The sequence below is a fragment of the Formica exsecta genome, unplaced genomic scaffold, assembly GCF_003651465.1.
Source record: "Formica exsecta isolate Colony F162 unplaced genomic scaffold, ASM365146v1 scaffold20, whole genome shotgun sequence".
Classification (NCBI taxonomy): Eukaryota; Metazoa; Arthropoda; class Insecta; order Hymenoptera; family Formicidae; genus Formica; species Formica exsecta.
Genome location: NW_021849298.1, coordinates 648,145 through 673,513, shown reverse-complemented (window position 1 = coordinate 673,513; position 25,369 = coordinate 648,145). Strand labels below are relative to the sequence as shown.

The window sequence follows — 25,369 nt, the reverse complement described above, 5'->3', positions numbered from 1 at the left end:
TCGATACGCTCTTCGTTTCTTCCGTAGACGCGCAATCGGAATTGGAGATTTCCTTCGAATTCGTAGCAACGTTCTCCAGTGTTTCTCTCGCGAACGCATCGCCCCGTTGCGTCTTCAAGATCTCGTGATTCTTGAGTATGTAATCCAAGACTCGTCGCTGCTCTTGAAGATCCTGAATGCTACGACTAAGCTGTAACTTCTTTTGACGAAGGAATGCTTCTCGATCGATTTCAGCGAATTCGCGAGCGTCGATATTCTCGGAGCATATACCTCGAAACGGAATTTTCTTGATTGCTCCTTCGCTCAAAGTCTTCTCCATCGGGCAGTGTCTGATTTCGACGATGTCCTCCTCCTGTATCGTCGCGTTTTTCGCATCATTCTTGGAGTTGAAAGAATGATCGCCGCCAGTCCTAAAGAAGTTTCTCAACGATTCTACCCTGGGAATTCTCTTTGGCCTCAGGAACTCGCTATTACCCTGAAAGTGTCGATTATTCAGAATAGCACCTTCCGCGCCATGAGAGACTTATTCGGTCAATATCTTATTATTAGCTGAAGTAATGCTAGGCATATAAAGCGTGTTAAGATGTTATTATATTTTACGTTTTCTTTCTCGTTCGACGTTTCATCGTAGCTGCTTTTCCGATGCGGGCTCCATCGTCGTCGCCGTCGCGATACCGAAAGCAATTCGGAACTGTCCGACCTTTTCATTTGATCCCATCTCCGACCCATCTTTCGTCCCCAAGTTGAAATTCCTTTCAAAGTACGAGCAAGGATGCAAGATTTGATTTTAAGTTGAAAACCACCTTACAAACTTTTTTCAAGAAAAACCAAGTTTTTTCTTCAAAAATGGAATCGACAAGCTTGTAGATCGTTGGAAAACCATTGTAGAAAAGAATGGAGACTATATAATTGATTAATAAAAGTGTTATCTCTAAAATATAATCTATTGAAGTTTATATTTAAATCGGGCACGAACTTATGCAATCACCTGATATAAAATAAAGTGATATACATTGGTACGAATGTTGCAAAATAATAAAACAATAATATATTGATACGGATGTTGAAGTGCATATACCCAGTGTTATAAAATATTGTAAATATTACAAATAACTTATCATATTCCTACCTTTACGAGTTAGAATAGAAGAATCCACCGGTTCCTTTTGTGTGTCGATATTTTCTTTAATTGGAAGATTATCTTTCAATCTGTCGTCTGTCTTTGATTTCTTCTCCGATGTCTCAGGCGCATTACTTTCGACAGTAGCGGCAATATCTTGGGAGATAGGTACAGCCGAAACAAGCTGCGGGCTCGTATCGGCTGTATAACGTTTGAAAAGACGCATAGTTAAAGTGTGCTGCAAGTAAAATTATTTACTTATATTAACATAAATCATGGAAAATCGGGGAATGTATTCAATTAAGCAGGCAAAAGCATAAATAGCGAATTATGTCATTAATATATTTTTAACAATCGCAGAATTTGTTTTTTTTTTTTTTTTTTTATTTTTTAGTGTATTTAATTCATTGTAAATAATATTCCTATCGTTGAAAATTACATATTGAAAAAAAAAAAAAAAACGTTTTTCAAATTTAAAAATCCTACGGTATCGACTACGGTAAATTCTACGGAACACCCTGTACGTATGAGAGTAAGAAAAGCAAAGAAAGGAGAGAAACGTGGAAGGGAGACTTCGCGAGACAGCCTCGGACTTCCTTGAAAGGTTTGTCGTCGGATGACGTCAGCCCTCGTCCACGAAACGGACGCCATCGCGTATGTATGTACATCTGTCGCACGCCCGTATGTCTGTTTCACGTTTTGGAATAAAAAGAAGCAAAATGGACCGCGAGAGGAGCAGCGCAGGTAGGTAATCGGACAACGAACCCGCCTATACCTTCTTTCCCTCTATTCCTTATTTTTACATATCGCGTTATACCGCGATTCTTCTCTCTCAAGCGTTTTGTTTTATCAAATGTTATCTTTCACATTTCCTCGTTATACTCGACGAATAATAATTGTATTTTAATATTATTTTTAATAATATATTTTAAAAAATAAATAAAGGAATATTGATAATAACAGCATTCAACAATTAACAAAATTTATAACGACAAATTGCAGCTAAAGAGAAAGAAAGAATTATTATACGTGCTATCGTCTAAGAGAAAATACATCTGCATAAACTGGGATTTAAATTGAAAGCATTGGTCAAGAGTACATCTAGAAGAGAAGAAGGTAACGGTTGATATCTTCGATGTAATCTAAGCGATTGCAAATTCGAGTGGAGAAAGCAAAGATCTATCTGGCTTTTCAATTAGAATGACAGGGCCGAGTAAACTTCATATACATATTAGCAAAATAAATATATCTTTAACTGTGTTCAATTGTAGAAATATTCGGCCGATTTTCCGTCATTAAATTGCACAAAAGAATAAGCACAATTATTTTTAACCAAAATTTCGTTTTATAATACTTTCGCACAAGAGTAAAATAATTTTATATATATCCAAGTTTTATATAGAACTCTTGTCGGTGACAAGAATTGTGACAAACTGTGAACTGAAACTGTTAACATAGCGGAGCCAGAGCCAAGTCCTAATTTGGAACTTGTTACGACACAGCCTCTTTATTTTTCGTTCAATTCGAGGCTACCAAATAAAATTAATGTCCATACAGATATCCTTCGCTAAAAATTTGATTTTTGCTTCGACAACAAAATAAACTTCAATAACAATATATATTATAAAAATAAATATTTTTTAAAACCAGAATTTTTAAATTAAACAATTTGCCCGATCGTAGCTTAAAAGTTATATTGCTCGAATAATATTTATAAAGTCAGACTTTTTCCTGATACTTCGATATCTTTTATCTAATGTCATCTAACATTCGATTTTTCATTTAATATTTACACGCAGTTATATATATATATATATATATATATATATACAAATATAAATAAATAAAAAAAGAGAAAGATACTGATATATTCTCTTTGCAAGGTTCGCGTTAGCCCTCGCGCTCTCACTGCTAGACACACCTGACTCTTCGCCAGCCATGGGAACCTGCCGTGCCTTTCGGGAAGCGCTATACGTGCCAGCGAGCAGATGTCCATTGTCCTTGCGAACGAGGGACAGCAGCTACCCATCACCCTCATCATCGATTAGACATATAGTTTCAAGTAATAACGTGACCATTTGCGCGCGTGCGTTATAGTTTCTCCTATACAATCAGATCTGGCCCCAAAATTCGGGGCCTCGATGACACGACTTCAAAAAATATAAGCGCGATTCCTTCGACGAATCGGTTAAAGGAAATCGGTGTCACGCATCGACGTGAAATACGGTATATATCTCGGTCGCCCGCGCGATGGATCTCTTTCTCTCTCTTTGCTCTCCTCCTTAATTCCTGGCATACATCTTTTCCATATTTTTTTACTCTTGACCGAACGGCATCCCGTAGAAAGTAAAACTATCGGCCCGGAGGCTGCGTGTCCTCGAACGGCGCACCATTCACTACACGAGTAATGCCGACAGATCATTTTCTAAAGATTTCGTGAGTTTGGTAAAAAAAAGTTGCGAGTTAATTGATAATTGACATAAAGAGCTCAGATTCTCTCGAATTACATTTATTTTACAATTATTAATAGAAGCAGACCAATTTATAATTCAACCGTATTTTAAGAACCTTTATATTAAAAATGCATTTTTATATATTTCTTTTTTTAGTCCTACTTAAACTATTTAAACTAAGCGAGGGATAATTCGTGCGCACTTCGTTCAACTTCCCCTCGTGAGCCGTAAAAATGATGAGGTCGATATAAGTGCACGTAATAATGAGTGCCGTGTAGAGGGTAAAAATGTGTGCACCTGCAGGTCCTTGCGTTTTAATACGAGGAGTAGAAAATTCATTTAGAGACTCTATTAAATATTTTTTTTGACAATAAAATTTTATAAAATAATATCTTTATTATAATAAATGATATTACGCGTGAAATTTCTAGATACTCCCTGCACTCATCGATCGCGCTCGAGAATTAAAACGTAAAGATTCTTAAAAATACATACAATTATTAATATCATATTTCTCGGCTGTCTGTCAGAGTGTTAAAAGGGGCGTGTTTAATTTCACAGAATAAAGCGCGCGTACTGCATAACAGTAATGCATCTCGCGCATCGCTTATGATCTTATACCGTTATCTTGAAATAGGTGAGTTCGCGGTACATAGTGCATACATTGTGCATAGTGTATATCTGCCAGTTAATCACGTTGTTTATAATATTAACTACCAACATGATCGTACAAAATGGGTTGCGCATGACTTACGACAATAAAGCTCCCTGCGGACCGTGCAGTTATTTGCGAAATATTTCTAAATTTTACCGCAGTTGAAATGTGTCATCACATCCGTACACGTTATTTTAGTCATGATGCGATACTCGTATCCATTTGGTGAATATTTATCGTTTGAACACGTAGTTCGAAAGCGCGATATGCAATAACATTACGTGCAATGAGTAATGGGTATAACATTAATATGTAATGCAATTTATTCTATAAAATGCGTTTCGCATGTATTCCTATAGATACATATTTAAAATATCGCCGCTTCTTAATTACGAATAATTGCCACGGTAAAAGAGTTAATGCTTTTCAAGTGTATTAACTTATATGTCGTGGAAAAAATATGATTCACACTGTTAATGACCTTAGAAATATCAGCCTTGATATTTCGATATTAATACGATTATATGGTCTTATCTATAAAGGATACGCGTAAACATATATAATGCCTTTAGATTTATGGCTTGTGTGTTTAATCGTAGCAATCTAGTATATATATTTCTTTCTTATACCGAGATGTTTTAAAGATATTCAACATTTATTTTCTTTTCTGCAAAATCGAATGCAGAAATATTTGCTTTCGTTGCGTTAAAAAACCAACAAAATATCATAAATAACATATTATTTATTGTTAGTCGAGATAGTCAATTGAATTTAATTTGTTTTTATTTTTCGAAAATATATTCGAAGTAATTAGGCTCAATAAAATGTACAAGGATTAAAATTTAAGATAATCATAATGACTTTCAGAATATATTCCGTTATAAGAAATAAAAATTGATATGATGAAATTTTTTTATATCGTTTAGATTTTTTGCACGCAATTTTTTTTAGATATATGCAGAATCACTAGAATAGAATTGTTCCACAAAAATCCCCTTATAAAAATGCCGTCTACTTAAGAGAAAAAATTTAATAATTTAGGACAAAATTTAATGATTTCTGTTGTTATATTTCAAGAAAGAAAGGCAATTTTTACCACTATTTATTAATAGCAGAAATCTGATCAAAAGTCGATAGTTTCTAGTAATATTGAAAATATATTATTTATACATATAATTGTGTCCGAGATAATGCATTGGAATTAAATTTCACACTAGCTGTGTGTGTACACGACGTTTGTTTACATCAATGTCCTCTGTCAGAAATATGTGTTGATATCCAGTAACAATTAAGTATGACTGAACATAAAGGTGAGAAACGATGAGCACATAAAGTATTTAATATTATATATTTTTATCAATAAGTAATTAACTTTTCTAATTATCCTCTAAGTAAAAAAATAAAATAGCCTTTTCATATCATCAATTATCTATTTAAATTTATCGCGAGACGCGATATCGAGGAAACAGCGTGTGCGATTATTAATGGCAAACGAATGGAGGATAAAATAGTAGGCATATACACCGTGACCGAAGACTTACCTTCGATCAAAGAACGTTATTGCTCGTCGACGGCGCGAACATATTCTTGCGGTTGAAGCGATACGTCATCGGTGATCTAATTCTCGGATTTTACCACGTGTCCGTGAATGCGGAAACGCACTGATAAACAAAACGGTCGACGACGCGAGTACACGGCCGTCCGTTTCGGAGCGAACCCGACGCGAGGAAGGACGATACCGATACCTGCCACCGATCGACGAGAGGGAAGAAGCCCCGCTCGCTTTCGACCTGTTCACCGGCAAGACTCGCTCGAAACTGCCGGCATCACACAGTCGTGTACCGATTACGCGTGGCGCTACCTGCACAGGAACACAATCCTTTTATCCCTCCTTCTCTTCATTCGCCCCTGTGTTTTTTCCTTTTAACAATAATGGCTAATATTTTTGTTTGTGTGTGTGTGTGTGTAAAGGGTCTCTCTCTCTTATCCGCATACCAACGATAATAATATTTACTCTTTTTCTCTTTCTCTCTCTCTATTTTTCCTTAATCTTCGTTAACTTATAGCCTGTGTCGATGAAATCTTTTTTAACAACTTTATAAGCACGCATATTTTATGGAAATAAAAAATAAAAAAGAATTTTGCTTTCAAAAATTTTTACAAAACAACGAGGAGTATCATGCATTAAAAATATACCAATGCGGATGCAATAAAAGAACGTTGAATGTTATTTTCAATAAAATTATCGTTCAACTTGAATGCAAAGAAGTCGGGCAAGTGTGAGATGAAGATGCGGGGAGAAACAGGTTCTAGATTCATTCACATCTCTCGCCGAGGCCTTGAGCCGAGCAAAAAGCGATTCCTACACCATAGACTCATCTTGTAATTCAACATGGCTACTGGCGATAACAAGTACGGAAGGGTGCTTGATATAGTCAGCTTGATACGAAAGATCTGCTCTTCTTCTTACCGAGAAAAATACCAGCTGTATACCTACGAATCAAACACCCCGTATATACTAGCGTTATTCGAAGACACTAATCTAAAACGCGGGAATATGCGTGGGTACGAAACATCGGCGTGTAAGGAACACTTCGACGTGGCCTACGCCTTTCTCACTAATCTCACATGTGATCAAGCGGCCGATAAATTAATACCAGAAGCACAGACGGGAGGGAGGGGGGACGATGTGTTACGATATGGAGCGTTGATTTATGATACCGTCAAAAAAGTACCGATTTTATGACATAATAAAATGCCTTAGTGACTTCACAAAAATATGAAAATCGAGAGTCTTCGTTTTCGTTTTCTTCCCAGTAAACGCGCATTGAGTTTCCTCACCGGAAAAGCGTATGCGTATAATCGGATCCTACGACCGATACTCCCGAGCGCAATTAACAATAGTCCAGACTCTCCAGACAGGTCGTGGGCAACCTTCTTGAATAAATTCAAATCGATTGCAAAAAGAAAATTGAGAAATTAGTTGTAAGAACAAGTAATTTTTAGATAGTAATTTTCATTATACTGTAAATGAGAAAAGAAAATAAAGATGGAGTTTTCCAAATTCTAACTTTTGAAATTTTTACTTGTATTATCTTTCTTGCCTATCATGTTTCTTAAATCTCAGAATCTTAATTTGTGTAAGTATCGGCGGGGTCAAAGGTTGGCCCTGCAGGGAGAGTTTTTTAGCGGGTGCGAGTCCCGCATATCCCACCGGACCGGCCGGTGGGAATGCATAATGCATTTTTCTCTTAAAAAAAAAAAAAAAAAAAAAAAAAAAAAATCCACGCCGACGTCGACTTATTTAGCAATCGGCGAATGATAGGCAGTGTAAAACCAGTATCTCTATAAAAGCAGCCGTTCCTCCTTGCTGTAATATCCAGCCGCAATCATTACGTCCCGCTGTTACGCGTGTTTGTTGTTTTCATCGACTCAATCACAAAGCTAATTAAATGCACCGTCGTCGTTGCGCTGTGCAATTAAGAAAATAATTAAAACGAACAACGACGTTGATCGTTCGTGAAACGATAATAAGAATTCGTAAGAGCTCTACATAATTAACTTGAATGAGTATTTCTTAAATGAGAAAGTATCTCTTAATGGTCACGTTGCATCTTATTAGTACAAATGTGAAAAAGTATGTACGCTACTATTTATATTAAATTTATATTTAATTTAACGCTATTTATCCATTTCTTATACATTCCATTATGATTTTTAAATTCATCTAAAAAAATTTATTTTGTAAAATTTAAAAAAAAATGTAATATATATTTTTATAATATATTTATAAAACTTTTAAATTAATTATTAATTTATAAAACTTTTAAATTTGTAAATTCTTTAAATATTTATACATATGACTCGTGGTAGTAATATACTTAAATGTATATATATATAAATATTCATGAATCGAATATATCTATATACAGTGAACGTGTTAAAGTTGATCGGAATTTTCACGTAATATTTAGACTCGTACACTTTATTCGTATTTATTTTAATCGCTTGAAAGAGACGGCGTTTCAAAATTGCGAATGAAACGATACATGCTACCGCTTAAATCAATTATCGGTCGTTTCATCAATATTTCCCGAGTGCTCAACCAAATGATTACTTCGAGGAATATAATTGTAACGGACTTTTGTTAACCCTTGGCTGTGGACCGTCCCCAACGAACTTCCATTCGCTCTCGACGATACCCACGATGCTAGTCATTTTACGGATCAGTGACTTCTCGAATTATTCAACCGACGACGATCTCGATGGTCCCAATGTAAATAATCGATTAACCGTCTGATGTTCGCTAGATAAGTTTTGCTTTATTTAAAATAGCTATATAAATGTAAATGTTTTTGTGTAGAGTGTGTGTATCGTAGAAGTAGATCGAGAACGCGAAAATAATATGAAATCTTCATTTTTGTCCCTATCTTATTTTCCATCTCGTATATTTCATTGATCAAATATTTCGTCTAATGCCCTGAAACAATATTAGACTTTTTTTTTTAAGCACAGGAAGTTGATGTACGTATGACACGTGCTCGAGTTAATTGGCAGCTTCATTTGATGCCACGAGTCACGTGCCTTCGAGGGATGCCTTCGAGCACCCTCGTAGTCTTACAGGAAAATAGATTCACGCACCGTGAAAAATTAATGTTCTTGACGGGGGAGAAAAGCAGTAGCGTATTGTTAGTGCAGTATCGTGCAGCGCCTGCCAACTCTTTTACGCAAAGTATACACGGGGAGAATGGACGAAGAGTTATAAAGAAAAAAAACTATAGATTGTATAGAGCGAAACTCTTGACGGCATGACATTTTGATACACCAACCGACGGATGTTAACAGTCTGGTATACGCACGCGGATGTCTACGCGCCGATCTCTCGCTCTAATGATTCCACCTGGGTTCGGATGCACGTATCCGTGGGTGGTCTTCGTCATGCGCTTGAGAAGTTACGCCAGGTGTAGATCGAAGGAAGAAAAGAATCGAGTTTACCCTCCTCGGTGGCACAATATCGTCCGTAAAACTTTTATTTTCTGAAATTAGTTTTCGCAATCTATATTTTCTTTCGATCGAAATTAATAATCTATTTATTTTCAGGCACAATAAAATTAGAAACGTCTCTTAAAATTTGAAGTTTTCTCAAAGCTGTAAAAATATTTTCTCTATGCGATCGAAATTATTAATTCTTTTTTCAGGCGCAAGAAAATTAGAAATATTTCTCTAAAGTTTTCAAAATTGCAAAAATATTTTTAAAGAATTAAAACGGAATCGAATTGATTGGCGAATAGTCGGGCAAGAGTGGGCAGAAATGGCAGGAACAATCCTCTGCATTCGCAGTAAATTTGATTGTTCGGAGGCAGGACGGCCCACGCTGTCCGGTCCGTGAAACGTTGCATTCTTATCGTTCGAGAAACTAGCATAGCATGTCTACAGGCGTCGTGTGTATGTGTACCGGCTAGTTGTCTCTTCTAACAATGCAATAACGATGGAAGGCGTCGCTTGCGGGCAAGTCCGCCTAGTACAGTTTCTCAGGTACATAACTATCGACGTGTTGTGGCGGTAAAATATTGCGCTTACACGAGCCTCGTGCGAAATATCCTTTCGTAAGATATTACTTCCGGGTATCTTCGATATGACGTTTCTAAGGTCGATCCGTAAATGCGCCCTTCGAGATGTACAATATTATAATAAATTGTATAAGACCGTAAATGTGAGATATTTTTAATCATTTTTGCATCCGTATCTTCCCTTTCTCCCTCTCTTTTTCTCTACAAAATATGTATGCTATATTTTATCTTTCGTTCTTAGAAGATTGGCTCTATAACAACAAAAAATGCTTCTATTTTTATATTTATCTTTCTATTACAGCTTCTCGTATATTAAAACATCCGATGCTTTTACGCATCGGATGTAAAGAAACTAACTACATTTAATGCACGCTAAAACAGCATTAATTAATATTTTTATCCTTTTTCTCGAATGTATCGGTTTAATTTTTACTCTCGCTGTTATCCGTGGAATACGGCAAGAATCGCGCAAACGACGCACTTAACTCTCTTAGAAAGGGATCCATCCACACCTCATAATTGAGAGAAAGATGGGAGTAGGAGAAACAAGTTGCTATTCCCACGCTGCGCCAGCTTAAGATGCTACAAACACTTTCGCTATCTAATCTCATCGGTGCATTGCGAAACGTAATAGGTTCATGATTGCATTTTTTGCTTCGACAGTTCAAAGATTCACGCTGAAATCTCTTCTCAAAGTACAGAGATAAATGTACAAATGCATAAAATGATGAAGTAACTATCGTAAACAAGAATTACTTTAGCTCATCGTAAAAAGGACGGTAAAAAATTAAATTAAACTTTATTTAATTTAATTATGGTTAATTTAATTAATCGTATTACTTGTTAATTACATATCATATGCTTTGCTCAAAATATTCTAACGAGAAAATCATCTTTTACAAAGAGATACGAAACGCTATATTTCGATTTTTTTTTTTTCGTTCTCATATCGTATTAATCGTCTCGGGGAAGAATCTTTTTGACATTTCGGTTTTGTTTGACGCAAATAAAGAACGATTCCGATAAACGTTGTCACGTCACAGTCTTTCGTCACAGTGCACCTGAATATCGCGCCTCTCCAGCACCTGTTTCCACCTTGACACCTAACAAACTCTTCTCGCGCTCGCTTGGGGATTCGAGAACACATCGCTTGTCCACGCGACGCGGTCGACGCCGATGACCAGACGGTTGTCAATGCGTTATGCCATATAAACGGTATAATGCAAGATATAAGGCAATCCCGTTTGTGGTCTCAGTTCGACCATTCGTTCGCTCACACACGTTACGTTCTAATGCTATTTATAGTCATACATCGAAATTATATAGATTTGTGGACGTATTTTTTCATAATATAATCAAAATTTTTTCAAAATGTAATATAAAAGATTTTCCAATTTCATGTATTTATATTTTCATTAAGAATAGGAAATAATCTAATCTTTTCTCCTAATAATTTTGATGAAAATTCTGATAAAGCTTTCTCGCAATGCGCCAGGAGATCGGCAACCGTACATACGTGGTCGCTCATCGATATACACTCTTTTATATCTCTTGAAAACTGACCAATGATGAATTTCCGTATTAGACGCAGTTATTAAGACAAGGTCTTTGCAAAAGAAAAGTAACGTTGCCTTTATTTCGTAAGCTAATCTTAGGAAACCCTGATCGTTACAGTAGGAGATTACTTGGGAAATCTAGAGCTACATTCTATGGTTAATTACAAGCAATTTTTTATCAAGATATTGACACACAAATATAAAAAACTCGAACGATTAATAATGATGTTTCATTCACATTGCGACTGCTTTCAATCCAGCAAAATTATATGGAACCTAAGAGACAGAGTAGTATTACTGCATTCGTAATGCTGTATAGATAAATAATATAATAGAAGAGAAATATATATAGTGTGTGTAAATATATGTGAAGAAATATTGAAGATATAGTATAAATAATAACAGAGTAGTTTTTAAAAATCAGAAGTATCTGTTGCAAACAAAAAAAAAAGCAAGATATTGTTTAAAATTCAGATTAATTATAATGATAGAGTCTCACCCCCAATGCATTCCGGACTATTACAAGGCGATTTAATTTTAGTCGCCGCGCCGGCGTAAGTTGCGTAACAACTTACATCGCATCTGTAGCGTAAGATGGGATTGCCGCATCCGGAGCAGTCAGGCTGCATATTTAAAAAAATATTACGATTGTATATTGTGCTTTAATATACACAGAATGTTTCAGATTCGATACGATACGTCTACCTGTACTTCCTTAATGCCGCCTGTTTGGATGCAAAGCCACTGATTTTGCGCGCATCCGCCTGCAGCTCCGAATCCTACACCGTACGTGATTTGTGGTACCAACGAAATTTGAGGTATTATAGGAATCGATGGGAAGCGAGGTGCTACAGGTGCTGTAAATTAAAGACGAGCCTGAATCGACGATTTTACCGGCGATTTATCGAGACGCATCCTACCATCTTAAATCGCATTTACAAGAATTAGATCCTATATTAATTAAAGATCTTGACTCACGACAGCAGTCTCCTGGTTTATCCGTTATTCCATTCTCGCCGTTATCTCCATTACCGCCATTTTCATGATTACCTCCGGCCATACCGGGCCTACCAGGCCTATCAGGCCTACCAGGCCTAACAGACGTACTAGGAATAATAGACGTATCAGGTGCACCGTTTTTAGTAGCATTGCTAAAAGTATTAATAATATTATTGATGTCGATATTCGTTGTTATATTGGTAGTTCTTAGCCCGTCATTGGCCGGACCGCAATTTCCCGATACGCATTCCGTCTCGTATTCCGTAATGATCTGATGCCTGTGCTTGGTTCTTTTCGTGCAATAACTGCATTTCTTCTCGCACTCGTCATGTTCCGAATGATGATCGCATTTTTTTAAACACGCTTCCAAACAATGAGTAGGATCTGCGAAATTTTATCGCTCATCGTTTACAACCACGATATGTTTCATACGCGGATAAAATAACATCATTTACATAGATAATTGAAGAATAATTAATCATATAAGAATAAAGATCGTCGCGAAATACTTGTTGTATTCATCCGTTGCACAACAGTCGCGTTAATCAACCATATTGCGCAATTACATCTGTGTTATGTTATAAGAGATCCAGTAATTTAAATTTAATTCAATCGTCTATCTGTCTAAATGATCGTGTATAACAGATGTAGTTACGTAATACGTTTGAACGTAGGCTTCCAAGCAGACACGCGAATTCCTGTGTGTTTATCTCGATTGTTATAATCTACGTTTGAATCTACCATTTTCCGACAGCTCGTCTCCGTGGCCGTTATGATGATGCCTCTTCGGTCTCATTAAACACTTGAGGTATTTCTTGTAATCCGGATTCCGGCATTCGTCATGCACCTTCTGGTGATCCTCGGTGATGCCTTCTTGTTCGATGACCCCAGTTTCGACGTTTCCGTGCGATGCATGCACGCTTGTTAGAGCAGCAAGAAGATACACGACGAGTAAATGCGTCACTTCCATAGTGTCGAGATTTCTCAACAAAAGTAATCGGACGGGATGAGCGACGCAACCCTTTATACCTTAAGCCGCTTACCGGGGCGGCAGGGTTAATGACCATCGAAGAGTTTGCGCTGTCAAAGTCTTAGTTGGAGGCGTGTTTGCGTCGCACGCACTCTCGTAAAGATACGTCGTCGCATGTACAGCTAATATATTAACGCGTAAATTGTTATCTATCTCCTGACAACGTTGGAGTGCAACGTCAAATTTGCACTGCTTATCGGCGTCCTCCGCCATGGAGCTTCTTCGAAACCCGCAATCGACCGTGCACTTGTATGCAGCGGGCTGTATTCGCGGCGTAACGAAGGCAGAGAATGCAAAATGCCAGCACATCTTCTCATAATGATATTTAATCAGCCTCTCAACCCCTCCAGATTTAATGTTCACGATATGATCGAAGATGCACGCAATCGAATAAACGTTTAGCGATACAAAGAAAATTATGTAATACGAGGATAATATTTGATATCGACTTGATGCTTAAGGATAAATTATCTTTTAACGCTTCTCTATTTTTAGCAGCTCATTTGTTAAAACGTCTCAAGTTTACTACTTGCAGCTTTCTTCCTTGTAATATACTTCGAGTGCTATCTCTCGTTTGTTCCGCAAACACATTTATTCAAAAAAGTGTCATTATCGCATCCTGCGTATGCATACTACCGCGCGAATTTTTTCTTATGCACGCTGGAAGAAATTATATTGGCTAGTTGGATATGAACAAGTCTCGTTGTTCGCAATAAATTGTTCATTTTATGAACAAAGCTATAAATATCTCGAAAATGTAACATCAGTCGGGATACTTGAAACTTTGAATTTAATATTTTAAATTCGAGACAATCGATTTTTCTCTCTTGTTATAAACTGAACGATAAAATCATTATTTTCATTAGGTCAGTGACACTCGTTCTTATCGCGATCTTCTGGGTTATAGATCAGGAAATGCGCTATCATTTCCTTTATTTGCGCTACTCATCGATAACGTAGTTACTCAGGTATAAACACACTTTTATAAAATTTTAATTTATCTTTATTCTCTAGAGAAAGCAATTTTTATTATTACTTACAGTTAATTGCATTATTAATTAGATCTTTTTTGAGATAGTCGATCCGTTTTTTTTTTGTCCTACTATTTAGTACTGTTATTTACTGGTATCTCCCCTTCCCCTTCCCGAGGCGATCATCACGAGTCGCTTTAATAGGTCAGACAATTATTAAATCTTTCACGCTCGTGTCCACGTACGTTCGCGATTTATAAAGTCTCTTCCGGTCATGGCGATTTCCATTCAAGGGAGAGTACCGCTACCAGTCTACTTAAACATAATCGTTCCCGAAAGGGATAACATCAAAGGGTGACGTCAAAATACGAATGAGAGAGAGAGAGATTTTTAGTACTTGAATCTTTAATTATATTGTGGATCTTTTATGATATTATTAAATGACGCAGATGTACAGTCTTGTTTTTAACTTTCACTTTTGCAAAGAAATGGCGTTACTTATACAACGAACACATGTATATTTTGCGGAGAAATTCCGTTTATAATATAATGATTACAAGCAAACCAAAGTAGGTAGATAAAGCCGATGCGGACTTTCTAAACGCCCTGTATACAAGCGATTTCCCGATGGTAGGGGTACCACCGGTCTCACTCTTCCTCTCTCTCTCTCTCCCACACTCTCTCTCTTTCTTTCTCTCTTGCTAAGCCCATCCGTGTGTGCCTGAGAGACGTACAATGGCCGCCGTGAGCCAACGTGCTGCACGCCTCGAGTATTAATCGTCCTCAATCTTCCCGTCTTAATTTGCCGGCTGAGAGACGCCCACGAAAAAAAAAAAAAAAAATGCACGGTCCGCCGCGGTGGTACCATTCGGCGCGAGTCCGTTCGACAGCGTGCTCCGATGAACGACGCCCGCGTCGTCCTGACGTATCGTCATCGCGTACGCTCCTCGACGAAAACACAGTGGCCGTCGACACGCGACCGATTGAATACGGGCGCGTTACGTCGTTGGAACGCGGTTGCTAAACCTTCGCGAAGACTTCGACAACAATCGAGGCGAACGTTGCGAACGTCAATATTGTGCTACTGTTAATATTCATAGTGCGCGTCCTGAAATAGAAGTGTCATTCGTTAAACCAGTGCATCCATGTCCCCTGGTGTTATTATGTATCCTATGTATATCGCTCGCTTGAGGAAGGTAATTAGTATTTTTGCTCTGTAAGTACTCTGTAAGCCTAGTGTAGTGTTGGATCTAAAGAGACGTTAATACGTATCGCGCCGATATATATACAATATCCGTGAAAGACTTGTCGTAAGTATATCTTTTCTGATGGCAGTCTCGAAAAAAAATTGACACGGTATCTTTTAAATAAAACTGTCACATCAAAATTTAACGAGAAATTTAACTAAATGTGTATTAAGCATTGAAAATCCTGAAGATATGACAGTAAAAAATTCTGCATATATCTATATAATATTATATACGTTCATTCATCTCCCTCCTACGTAGATAATTCGCCCAATCTAGCTGGATTAACACGCTTTAAACTGATGATACTCTCGTTACGCTTTATTCACTGTTATGTCTATAAAGCTTTAAGAATAACATCGTCGATGAACGCATCCAGTATAGCATATATTTCTACGGAAAAAAGTGAAATCATTGAATTACACATACACATTATTATACGCTCTAATGTTATGCTTTTCCTGGTGCGATTAAATGAAAGATCGTTCCGTTAGATAAGCTATACTTACGTCGCTGTAAAAGAACGTACAATCAATTATTCGGTTGAATTCCCACCAGTCTAGATTTTTACCTATATGTTTTATTCAAATTTATGTTGATGTAAAAATATGTAACTTACGTTCTTTCTTAAAAATAAACGCTAATTTGCGTCAATTTTAGATAAGAGTATCGCGTCCGGAAAAAAATATTCTTCCAAAGCTGTTTCGAATTATTCGAGCGTAGAAAACAACACTTTCGTTTTTCGCGGGGAAATCTGATTGCTTGACTACACAGAACGTATGAAAAGCGTTAGAAGTCGAGAAAGTCGATGTTTGCGCAATAAACATCCGTCAGTTTATAACTATAACACCGGCGATTGAAAAGAAACCGATCGTATCGAGTGGCATTTAAAACTAACAGAAACTACATCTATTAATAATAACTACTAAACTGATATTAATTGGAGTGTTGAATATAAATATTTTTAAAATCGCATAAATTATATTGAGTAAAGATACAATTATTACGTATACTCGTGAGCAATTAATTACAAGAAAAATATGTTTTTCAACTCTTATTAAAATAAATAAAATCGAAATTTATATATACACGCATAAAATATATCACTAATATTATATATTTTAATATTTCATTTTATAGACAACGAATTAGAAAATATATGCCAGTGCTATGGCGTATATTCCGTATTCGATGTTTAAGAATCGGCTATTCTGATGTATTTATGATTCGGCTATCCCGAAGAAGAGACAATGGCAACGAAAGTAGAGGAGACTCCCTCGCCTCCAACGGGGTCTCCTTGGTACGGCAAGATTTTCGAGTGTTGGTGGAATCGGAGTCGAGTTAGTCCCGGAAGAATCGAGCTGCCCGATTGCGATTTCTTCATCGTGGCACCGCGACGTACCCTGCGCGTTCTCAAGCCGTCCCTGAAGAGCGGCTGGTATTACGAGAGCACGGCGATCGACCGGCCGGAATCGGTCAACGACAATTTTTTCACCCGATGGACCAGGAGGCCGCATCCGTCCGGTAACTGCAGATGCTCTTTCCGCCAGTCCAACGGCGCGTTGAGCACGACCGAGGAGCGAATCATATCCGCGGAACTGAATCGCATCCGAACGAGCCTTTGCGAGGGTGAAAAGAACGCGCGCGACATCGAGGAACTGGAGCTAAAAGTTTCGGTGAATCTACAAAAATTGCGGGATAACGTGGTCGCTGATCGCATAAATGAGGCGAACGAGACGGCGATGCCTTCGATACTAACGGATCGCCAATCGTTCGAACAAAATGCGAAGCAACAAATCGTTAAAGATTTAGAAAGGTAAGTTTATCGATCCAGTAGGAAATAATAAATAAGAATGAGAAAGTACGAGAGATTTTATCACCTTCAAATATAAACATCTTCACAGTAATGTAATATCATATAAATAAAATTCTCTCATTTCTTTCTCTCTATTCACATTCTCTCTTATATATACTATCAAATAAATTCAATCGTTATAAAAATTAATATAAATTATACCATCAGGTATATCAATACGCTTCTGGAAGAAGTGCTCGATGACACCGTTAAACATGTAACTGGCATGGAAAAAAATGGTGCTCAACATCCTTGGCAACAAACAAAAAATAATTTGAAATCGCAGTCTGATAAGCCCAAAGATGAAATTTCGCGAACGAAAGACAAAGATGATTCTTTTATCAATATTAATTCTCGTCTTGCAATAGATAAGACGCGAGAGCAATGGAGCGCAGAAAATGAATGTAAGAAACAATTCGCCAGAGTTTCGGCAGGCGAGGGTTATGTGAATCCTGCTTTTGTCGGTTCGACAGACGAACTAGTTTCTTTAGACTTCGATCATTCCGCAAGAAAACGCGGTAAGCAATACATTTACGATAATAAGATTATTTATTATAATACTGTATTTTTTTAAAGACCCGTCTCGTACAATGTAAGAAATTTTTTTATATTAAATTTATTTTTCACGGAACAGCTGACTTGTATTTTGGAATACCGGGAAATACTGAGAGCATCGCTCCGGAAAAATTAGATTGCGTGGATTCCGGAATAAACAGCGTGGAAACGATCGAATTTCAATTACTTGATCAAGAACCCAGTTTCGAGCAGTCCCTTTTACAAATCATCGATGAAAAATTAGGAAGAGGTCCTCTAACAAATAACTCGGAGGAGGATAATCCTGAAAAGAATTTACGAAAAACGATTTCTGAGATCAATTCTCAGGAGACTATACAAACTTCGTCCAACCTTGAAATATTACCAAGTGGTCCCGACAAAGTGGAGCATCAGGAGGATGCCATTAACGCAGAAACTAATTTCGAGAAACTACGCTTGGAATTTCAAAGTAACGGCATGCCTCTGAACTACGAAACTCGATCGAAACTCGATACAAAATTAATGGAAACCGCTCCTATCGAGCTCAAGGATTATAAGAAAGAATGGACGGAGTTCGATAGTATTTCTTCACAAGAAAATACTCGTCGAAGTCTTCGCGATTCGATAACGTTTCGAAGGAACAGAAAACCAACCATAGTCTTTCTACACGGCTTCGGTTCCTCGGCAGAGATCTTTGAACATCAGCTCCAGTATTTCTCTTCCCTTGGTTATCCTTGCATCGCTCCCGATATGCTCGGACACGGTATGAGTTCAGCGCCCGGACGGTCTAGAGATTATCATTTTGGCAAATTACTCAAGGATTTAGACGCTATTCTACATCATTACGCTTTCAAATCCGGGGAAAAATGCGTTTTGGTGGCACATAATTACGGGTAAGTTGTTGTTTGTTTAAGAGCCGTGTGAGCTGTTTTTTGGTTTTGAAAAATCTATTTTAAAAATTTCCATTTTTTTTTTTTTTTTTTTTTTTTTTTTTTTAGATAAATTGTGTTATAAAATGAATATCTGTGTATATTGTGTTTCAGATGCAGCTTCGCTACAGCATTAGCTTGTAAATATGACAGCAATATTCACCAGCTCGTGCTAATATCGGGCGGAGGTCCGACTTCTCTGGCCCCGCCGAGCACGGAATGCGCGGGGCACTGTTGTCTCAGGGCGATTCTCGCACCTTTTTTAATGTGCGGTCTTCATCGAGATATTCTATATTCTGCACGAGGCCGCCAGCATCCTTATTGCGGTCACGAATCGATGGAACAGTGGCCTTCCCACATGAAATACGTATTGGACGGCATGATCTGGCCTCAAGGTGACTATGCTTTTCACAGGAAAATATGCACACCGACGCTTCTGGTGCACGGACTAAGGGACAATAAAGTTTCGCTAGTGCAGGAATGTCAAATGGAAAGGGTGAGTTTATATTACGATTAATCCTTATCCGCGCGATTGACATACATAGACAATACAGATATTAAATTATATAAAACTTTTTATGTATCAATCATTTGTTTTGTTGTCAGAACAATACGATATTAAATTCATTTTTTGTTTTGAATTTTTCAGACAATGATGAAAGCTTTCCTTGAAGCTATTCCAATGGCTGGTCATAGCCCGATGACCGAGTGCCCTCAGCAGTTGAATCATATGATACATTGTTTTATAGATTTGTGGAAAAACAAAAAATGGCAGTGATATTATATGATAATTTCAATCTAGAAATAATCATCTAAAAATCTGTATGATATTGAAATTGCGTCGACTGAGTCGATTAACAGACTTTATCAAATAATTAAATATAATATAAAAAGTTTGCGTATATTTTAGGTGGAAAGAATTCAGCAATATTACGAGATTCAAGAAGATTCAATTCGATCGAAAGATAAATTGATACAATTCGAGTGGCCTCGCAAATGTGCCAAAATTTGTGTTAATAAAATAATACGAAATGTCTCATTCGTTCCGATCACTTGAAATAACTTGAAATTATTTGAAAATTTTGTCTTTATAATAATCAACATGTATTTAATTTCATTTTAAACCTGAATTTTTAATGTACCTGAGAGAACTGTTATTGCTACGAATATCATAAATGAAATGTATACGCGGAATCTTATATTTAAACTAAATAATTTTTACTCGAAACTTATTTCATTGTCGTGCCAGATAAAAAAAGTTATATTCAAAGTGATCTAGCAAATATTGTGAACAGAGGCTATGGAATAGCATATAGACCAAAGATCGTTTATATATATCGTTATTTCATAGATAGTATTTTTTAATATAAGTTATTCGTTTTTACAAATAAAATTGTATACAGCTGATTATATTGCTGCAGTGTAATTGTTATTTAATAACCAAATTTAACATTTAGAGATTAAATAATTAATCAGTCAGTGGTGTGCGCAAGTACGTACCGAGCGCGTCTTTTGATATCATTATTGTTTGATATCATTATCATTTATTCAATCATTTCTGATTAAGCGGATTCTCAGGTGATTTTATCCACTCTTTTCTAAGTATCTGTTTCAACTGACTCAATCTCAAAGTAGGATTTTGTTCTTTAATCACCGGCATCATTTTTTCCTCGAAAGTCGCATATGCTGCTTTCATCCGTTTCTCCGGATGTCGGTCAATGTCGGGATCTTTTGTACTGAAAATAAAATGATGAAGATCGAGATGAGGAAAGACTCAAATACGACTGTTATATACGCTATTGCATATATGCATTATCGATTTTGCGAATAGAATATCTTATTATAGAATAGATACTCCATCAATTGTATTCTAATGTCTTGAAAATAATTACCTTAAAATAGATATAGCTTCATCTATACCGTGAGCTGTTTCAGCTTCCAAAGTTAATCTATTTAAATTTTCTTCTATTGGTTTCTCCTCCTCTTTTTTCATCATAGCCACTTGATTTCGTTTCTCGGTGATAGTAACAATTTCAGCTCTAGTAACTTTGGATGCTGGTTGTTTGCCACCGACTTTTATATTTGCCATTTCCTTTTCAAGCAAAGCTTTAGCTTCCGCCTTTTTTTCTACTTGCTGTTGACGTTTCTTCTCAAGTTCTTCCTGTATATATATAATAATATTATAATAATATATAATAATAATAATAATAATAATATATATTTTATTTTTTTTTAAATTTCTTTTTCTCAGTAATATAAAATAAATGTGTCTTTATAATAATTCTAAAACGTACTTGTTTTTGTTTTTTCTTCAACATCTGTTTACTATTATCTTCCCAGGCCTTATCTTCAGCTTCCATCGCTTTTTTTATATTTTCGGCTTCTTTAGCTGCTGCTTTTCTAGCTCGGGCGGCAACCGCCTTACTATTCTCACCCACAAATTTCTTCGGCATATTGATCTGTGATACGCAAATCTCGATAGTTATTCGTGATTCTTGTATGATATGTATTATTTTCGTGTATTTTTGAAAATAGCGGGCGGATGTAGAGATTACTATATTTGAGTTGGTAATAATCGCAGCACATGCGCGGAATCACACTGTGAAAGCTGTTAAGATTCAGGTTAAGAGACTCCGAAATAATTTACCTTCCAAAGTCATAAACGGCGTACAAAAACTCGTATATGTGTGTAGTATATTCCATTTTAATAGATAAACACAGACGATAAATGTGACATCGAAAATTCATGGTTACGCGACTGAATAAAAGCGGCTGCAGAATTTATTTAACTGTCACGCGTGAAATGTCGAAACAACGATCCGCGAAAAATGAGAAGATACGGAAGGGGGCGACCGCCGATGTGAGTGATTATTTTAACATAAAGCTCACCGATTCCTTGCTTGCAGGATATACGATCACCTATTGCGAAAATAATGTGACATTTTCTATTAGACACTTTTTAACATCTCTGGCACTCTTCAGTATCAGTATAAAAGTGACTAGACTCACTTCTACCAACCGTACAGTTAGAGCTCACCATTACAATATAGTTTGAAAGTTACAGATGTAATTGGACAAAGTACCGCGCGTAGATGGAACGTTTCTTACAATATTTATATGATTGGACGATAAAAAGCGACGCGGTAATCAATCATTTTTTATCATGTATTTTTAGCGCCGCTTTCTATTCTAGACGTATCGATTCACTTTATGATGGCATATTATTGAGAACAATTTGAGATAAAAATTCTAATATCAAAATGTTTATTATAAATATTTTTTTAAAGAAATAATTTTTTAGCGAAAAGCGTAGGCATTTGATCATCCATCAACTTGCTTAAATTTAAGCCTTATGGCTCTTTGCACGCTGGACAAGACAACGCTAGGGGATAATATATAACTTACACCTTGACCAATCAATTTCTCGTTTTTCTAAAAATAATGTAGATGTAACGAAAGATTATATTGATGATCACGCGTTACACGCCAAGTGTGCCAAGATATTGCCTTCATTTGTTAATACATTGTTTTGCAGAATCAATCTACAGGACCTGTGATCTTAAATAAAGATGGAAATGTAACGATAAAAATTCAGGCTAAACCCGGAGCAAAATGTAACAATGTAACCGGTAATAAAAAATATTATTCAACAAATTTTATATATTTGTTGAATTTTTATTATAAAGAGGATTATTCATTTGTTCTTTGTAAAAAAAGACAAAGAGATTTTCTTTAACAGAATCATAATGACTGTTAAAAAGATGCAAATAAATATTCATAGATATTTCCGACGAAGCAGTAGGCATTGCAATCTCAGCTCCACCAATGGAAGGCGAAGCAAATGCCGAACTCGTTAAATATTTAGCTTCGGTTTTTGAATTAAGAAAATCCGATGTATCTTTGGACCGTGTAAGTATTTAATCCAGTGGTTTCGAGATTATTTTATTAATATTTGCATGAAAATAAACTTTTATTTTCTATTTTGTGCAGGGATCTCGAAGTCGGCAAAAAGTAGTTATAGTATCGGGAATCACAACAGATCAGGTTTTGGCGAAATTGAAAAGAGAAATGGGCAATTAAAAAGTTTTTCTTTACTGCATAAAAAGTTTTTTTTATCATTAAATATTTTTCCCAAATTAATATATGTATAAATTTTTCTTATAAATACACTTTAATCTGACTTTTTTTAAATTTTATGTTACTTATTTTCTGCATATTTCTGTGTGTTGAATGCCAATCATTTTTTTACAATATTATACAATTTATACATCTCTGCTTCTCTCCATGAAAATAGAGTTAGCGTACTGTCAGTATCCATAAAATTTAATGTACATTAAAATTTTTTAGCAATTATATATATTTGCACCAAGTTCAATATTTCCAAAAATCATCATCGATTCTTAAAAATTTTACACGAGCGTTGCTGTGACTAGTAATAAGAGAATCGATAAAGATTTTTGTTGGAGTATTTATAAGCGCATGTGCGCGCAGTTTTGTGATCGTAGAAAATTAGTATCTTTAACCAAGATACTTTTTGTCCACACACACACACACACACACACACACACATACATATATAATAACTCTCGATATATCTATAATAGATACGTCGGCTTTCATTCTTGTATCTCGAAAGCTTTGTCATCGAGCCAGGGTCGGAAAATGGGTAGCGTCGATGGGTAATGGGCGCCCCGTTTGGATGGCGCCGTACCAGCTGGTGCACCCTCCGGCCTTAACGGATACGTAGCCAGTACAATAGGTATTTGTAACTTGATCTCTTTGTCCAAACTCTTGGGACTTATGACGAACTGCGAGAAATATTGATTATAAGCGGATCTTAACGTCCTCGCGGAAATACTTCCGTTTCTGACGATGAAATTTTTTTATTATATATCTTTTCCAACACTCACATAAACGTGATAAAGAACGTTGATCAAGTGACACCCCCGCAAATTCGTCGGCGGCAAAGGAGGAACGTACATTTGTTCGTTCAACCATTCTTCGCCTTCGCCCGGTCGAATTTTTCCCCTTGAAACGCTCGCCAGCTCCCTGGTCTCGCTAGCGAGCACTTTACCCCGACATAAATATTGTATCGTTTCGGTGAGCGACGCCTTGGTCGACTTCATCGTCACCTGTTAATTCGAGTTTTCAAAGAGATTTTTCGTGCTTTCTTTCGTTATCTCAAAATTGTTAAAAATATCAAAATTACATTAGTTAGCTAGGTTAATTACGGTTTATACCTTACTGCGATTGCTGACAGTCGCAGAAATACCGATTGTTTCCCCAGGTACATATCCACCCCGATCCAGACTCACTCTGCAGAATACAGGACCGCCCGATACGCAAGAGACACCCACACGCTGTTCGATCTCTTGTCTCGCAGGTTGCTGTTCGTTACATAAATAACTTATTTATATGTAGATTTTTTTAAATAAGCTCACTCGACATCAGAAATAATATCTTAAAAAATAGAATGCATCTCTAAACACTAAGCACTAATACTGCTAAACAATACGCCTGTATTTATGACTAAACAATGCCTGCCAATGAATGTTGCCTCTGCCTACGCAAAAATTTTTCTTGCGTAATTTTCTAGAAATGCAAATGTATTGCTGCCGGAAAATATGGGTGGTGATTTCATCACAATCTATGCGAGTATTATTACGTTGCAACAACACAAATCATATGCAAATAGAACGTTCCGCATTTTATTATTTTTTAATATTATTTTTAAATATGTTTATAAATTAAATATATTATATCGAATATATTTTCTCTCTTTAAATTCTTTACCGCTCTTAAAGCTATTTGCAACGCTTTCCTCACGGGTTGATGACCAGTATTTGGAACTCGGTTATGGTAATGCAAATTGGGTATTCATTTAATGGCGTGCGTGAAACACTTTCTTTGGTCTTAATCGGTTTCGTAAAGCTTGGGTGTTTATAATGATTTTTCATCCAAGTTGCTTTCCATCGATTAAGAAATAAAAATATTTAACTATCGAGGGGATTATTATGACGTAAAGATATCGAATTTCGAGACGTATATTTAAATAAATTAAATCTGCAAATGTTAATTCGTTCATTATCATAACGTAAACTCTCACCGCTAATATCGGAGGCTCCAGATTTAAGTCGATCGGATTCATAACGATGAAGACCTGTTGATTTTTATGCGTAAGTCCACCTGGCTCGCGAAGAGCCGCTTTACAATAATATTGCACCCATCCGTGCTTTCCGAGGAAAGTAGAAGGTAGACCCAATGGTAAACCCAATTTGAAGGGAAAGCTGTGTATTCCCGGCGATAGCAATGACGGCCCTTCGCCTGTGCGAAATTTGCGTCGCCATCAGAAAAGAATATAAAATTATTAAAAATTTTTAATTATAGATTAAAAATAATATATATATTTTATTATATAATTGCACATTATTATAAAAATACTTTTCGTGT

At 36.4% G+C, this 25,369-nt stretch overlaps 6 protein-coding genes across 12 annotated transcripts in view; 2 read left to right on the top strand and 4 right to left on the bottom strand.

Annotated features, from left to right (window-relative positions):
• LOC115234536 overlaps positions 1–6,075 on the bottom strand; it is a 9,471-nt gene extending 3,396 nt beyond the window's left edge. For 2 of the 3 annotated variants that reach the window (XM_029805696.1, XM_029805697.1), the window contains exons 1-4: positions 5,770–6,074; positions 1,130–1,358; positions 601–752; positions 14–475 (exon numbers count right to left, since the gene is read on the bottom strand). In XM_029805696.1, coding sequence (XP_029661556.1) covers positions 14–475; positions 601–752; positions 1,130–1,346 — 831 coding nt within the window. In that variant the 5' untranslated portion in view covers positions 1,347–1,358; positions 5,770–6,074. Of the gene's footprint in view, positions 1–13; positions 476–600; positions 753–1,129; positions 1,359–5,769 lie in introns of all 3 variants that reach the window. The other variant, XM_029805695.1, reaches the window with a different exon arrangement.
• A 5,440-nt stretch (positions 6,076–11,515) lies between these two features.
• LOC115234547 lies at positions 11,516–14,429 on the bottom strand. The gene is made up of 5 exons (XM_029805708.1): positions 13,095–14,429; positions 12,333–12,737; positions 12,060–12,211; positions 11,854–11,977; positions 11,516–11,630 (listed from the first exon to the last, which is right to left on the bottom strand). The coding sequence occupies exons 1-5, from the start codon at positions 13,321–13,323 to the stop codon at positions 11,620–11,622; spliced, it is 921 nt and encodes a 306-aa protein (XP_029661568.1). The 5' UTR covers positions 13,324–14,429; the 3' UTR covers positions 11,516–11,619.
• Positions 14,430–15,219: 790 nt separating this feature from the next.
• LOC115234544 lies at positions 15,220–20,327 on the top strand. Of its 3 annotated transcripts, XM_029805706.1 has the most exons (7): positions 15,220–15,550; positions 16,742–17,417; positions 17,625–17,974; positions 18,091–18,883; positions 19,034–19,415; positions 19,569–19,741; positions 19,830–20,327. In XM_029805706.1, exons 2-6 carry the CDS (start codon positions 16,852–16,854, stop codon positions 19,695–19,697), a joined length of 2,220 nt encoding a protein of 739 aa, XP_029661566.1. In that variant the 5' UTR covers positions 15,220–15,550; positions 16,742–16,851; the 3' UTR covers positions 19,698–19,741; positions 19,830–20,327. The 3 variants fall into 3 exon arrangements, with proteins under 3 accessions (XP_029661566.1, XP_029661564.1, XP_029661565.1); XM_029805704.1 differs by having other exon boundaries at positions 15,221–15,550; positions 19,569–20,327; XM_029805705.1 differs by lacking the exon at positions 15,220–15,550 and adding an exon at positions 15,565–15,664 and having other exon boundaries at positions 19,569–20,327.
• Positions 20,244–21,962, bottom strand: LOC115234548 (coiled-coil domain-containing protein 124). 2 transcript variants are annotated; one of them, XM_029805709.1, is made up of 4 exons: positions 21,809–21,962; positions 21,214–21,378; positions 20,812–21,080; positions 20,244–20,655 (listed from the first exon to the last, which is right to left on the bottom strand). In XM_029805709.1, exons 2-4 carry the CDS (start codon positions 21,370–21,372, stop codon positions 20,472–20,474), a joined length of 612 nt encoding a protein of 203 aa, XP_029661569.1. In that variant the 5' UTR covers positions 21,373–21,378; positions 21,809–21,962; the 3' UTR covers positions 20,244–20,471. The 2 variants fall into 2 exon arrangements, with proteins under 2 accessions (XP_029661569.1, XP_029661570.1); XM_029805710.1 differs by having other exon boundaries at positions 21,214–21,527; positions 21,809–21,952.
• Positions 21,516–23,265, top strand: LOC115234549 (UPF0235 protein C15orf40 homolog). 2 transcript variants are annotated; one of them, XM_029805713.1, is made up of 5 exons: positions 21,641–21,779; positions 21,984–22,062; positions 22,455–22,548; positions 22,701–22,828; positions 22,910–23,265. In XM_029805713.1, exons 2-5 carry the CDS (start codon positions 22,012–22,014, stop codon positions 22,997–22,999), a joined length of 363 nt encoding a protein of 120 aa, XP_029661573.1. In that variant the 5' UTR covers positions 21,641–21,779; positions 21,984–22,011; the 3' UTR covers positions 23,000–23,265. The 2 variants fall into 2 exon arrangements, with proteins under 2 accessions (XP_029661572.1, XP_029661573.1); XM_029805712.1 differs by lacking the exon at positions 21,984–22,062 and having other exon boundaries at positions 21,516–21,779.
• Positions 23,014–25,369, bottom strand: part of LOC115234545 (arrestin domain-containing protein 2) — a 3,978-nt gene continuing 1,622 nt past the window's right edge. Inside the window, exons 3-6 of the mRNA XM_029805707.1 lie at positions 25,026–25,243; positions 24,160–24,306; positions 23,830–24,051; positions 23,014–23,727 (exon numbers count right to left, since the gene is read on the bottom strand). Coding sequence (XP_029661567.1) covers positions 23,536–23,727; positions 23,830–24,051; positions 24,160–24,306; positions 25,026–25,243 — 779 coding nt within the window. The 3' untranslated portion in view covers positions 23,014–23,535. The remainder of the gene's footprint in view (positions 23,728–23,829; positions 24,052–24,159; positions 24,307–25,025; positions 25,244–25,369) is intronic.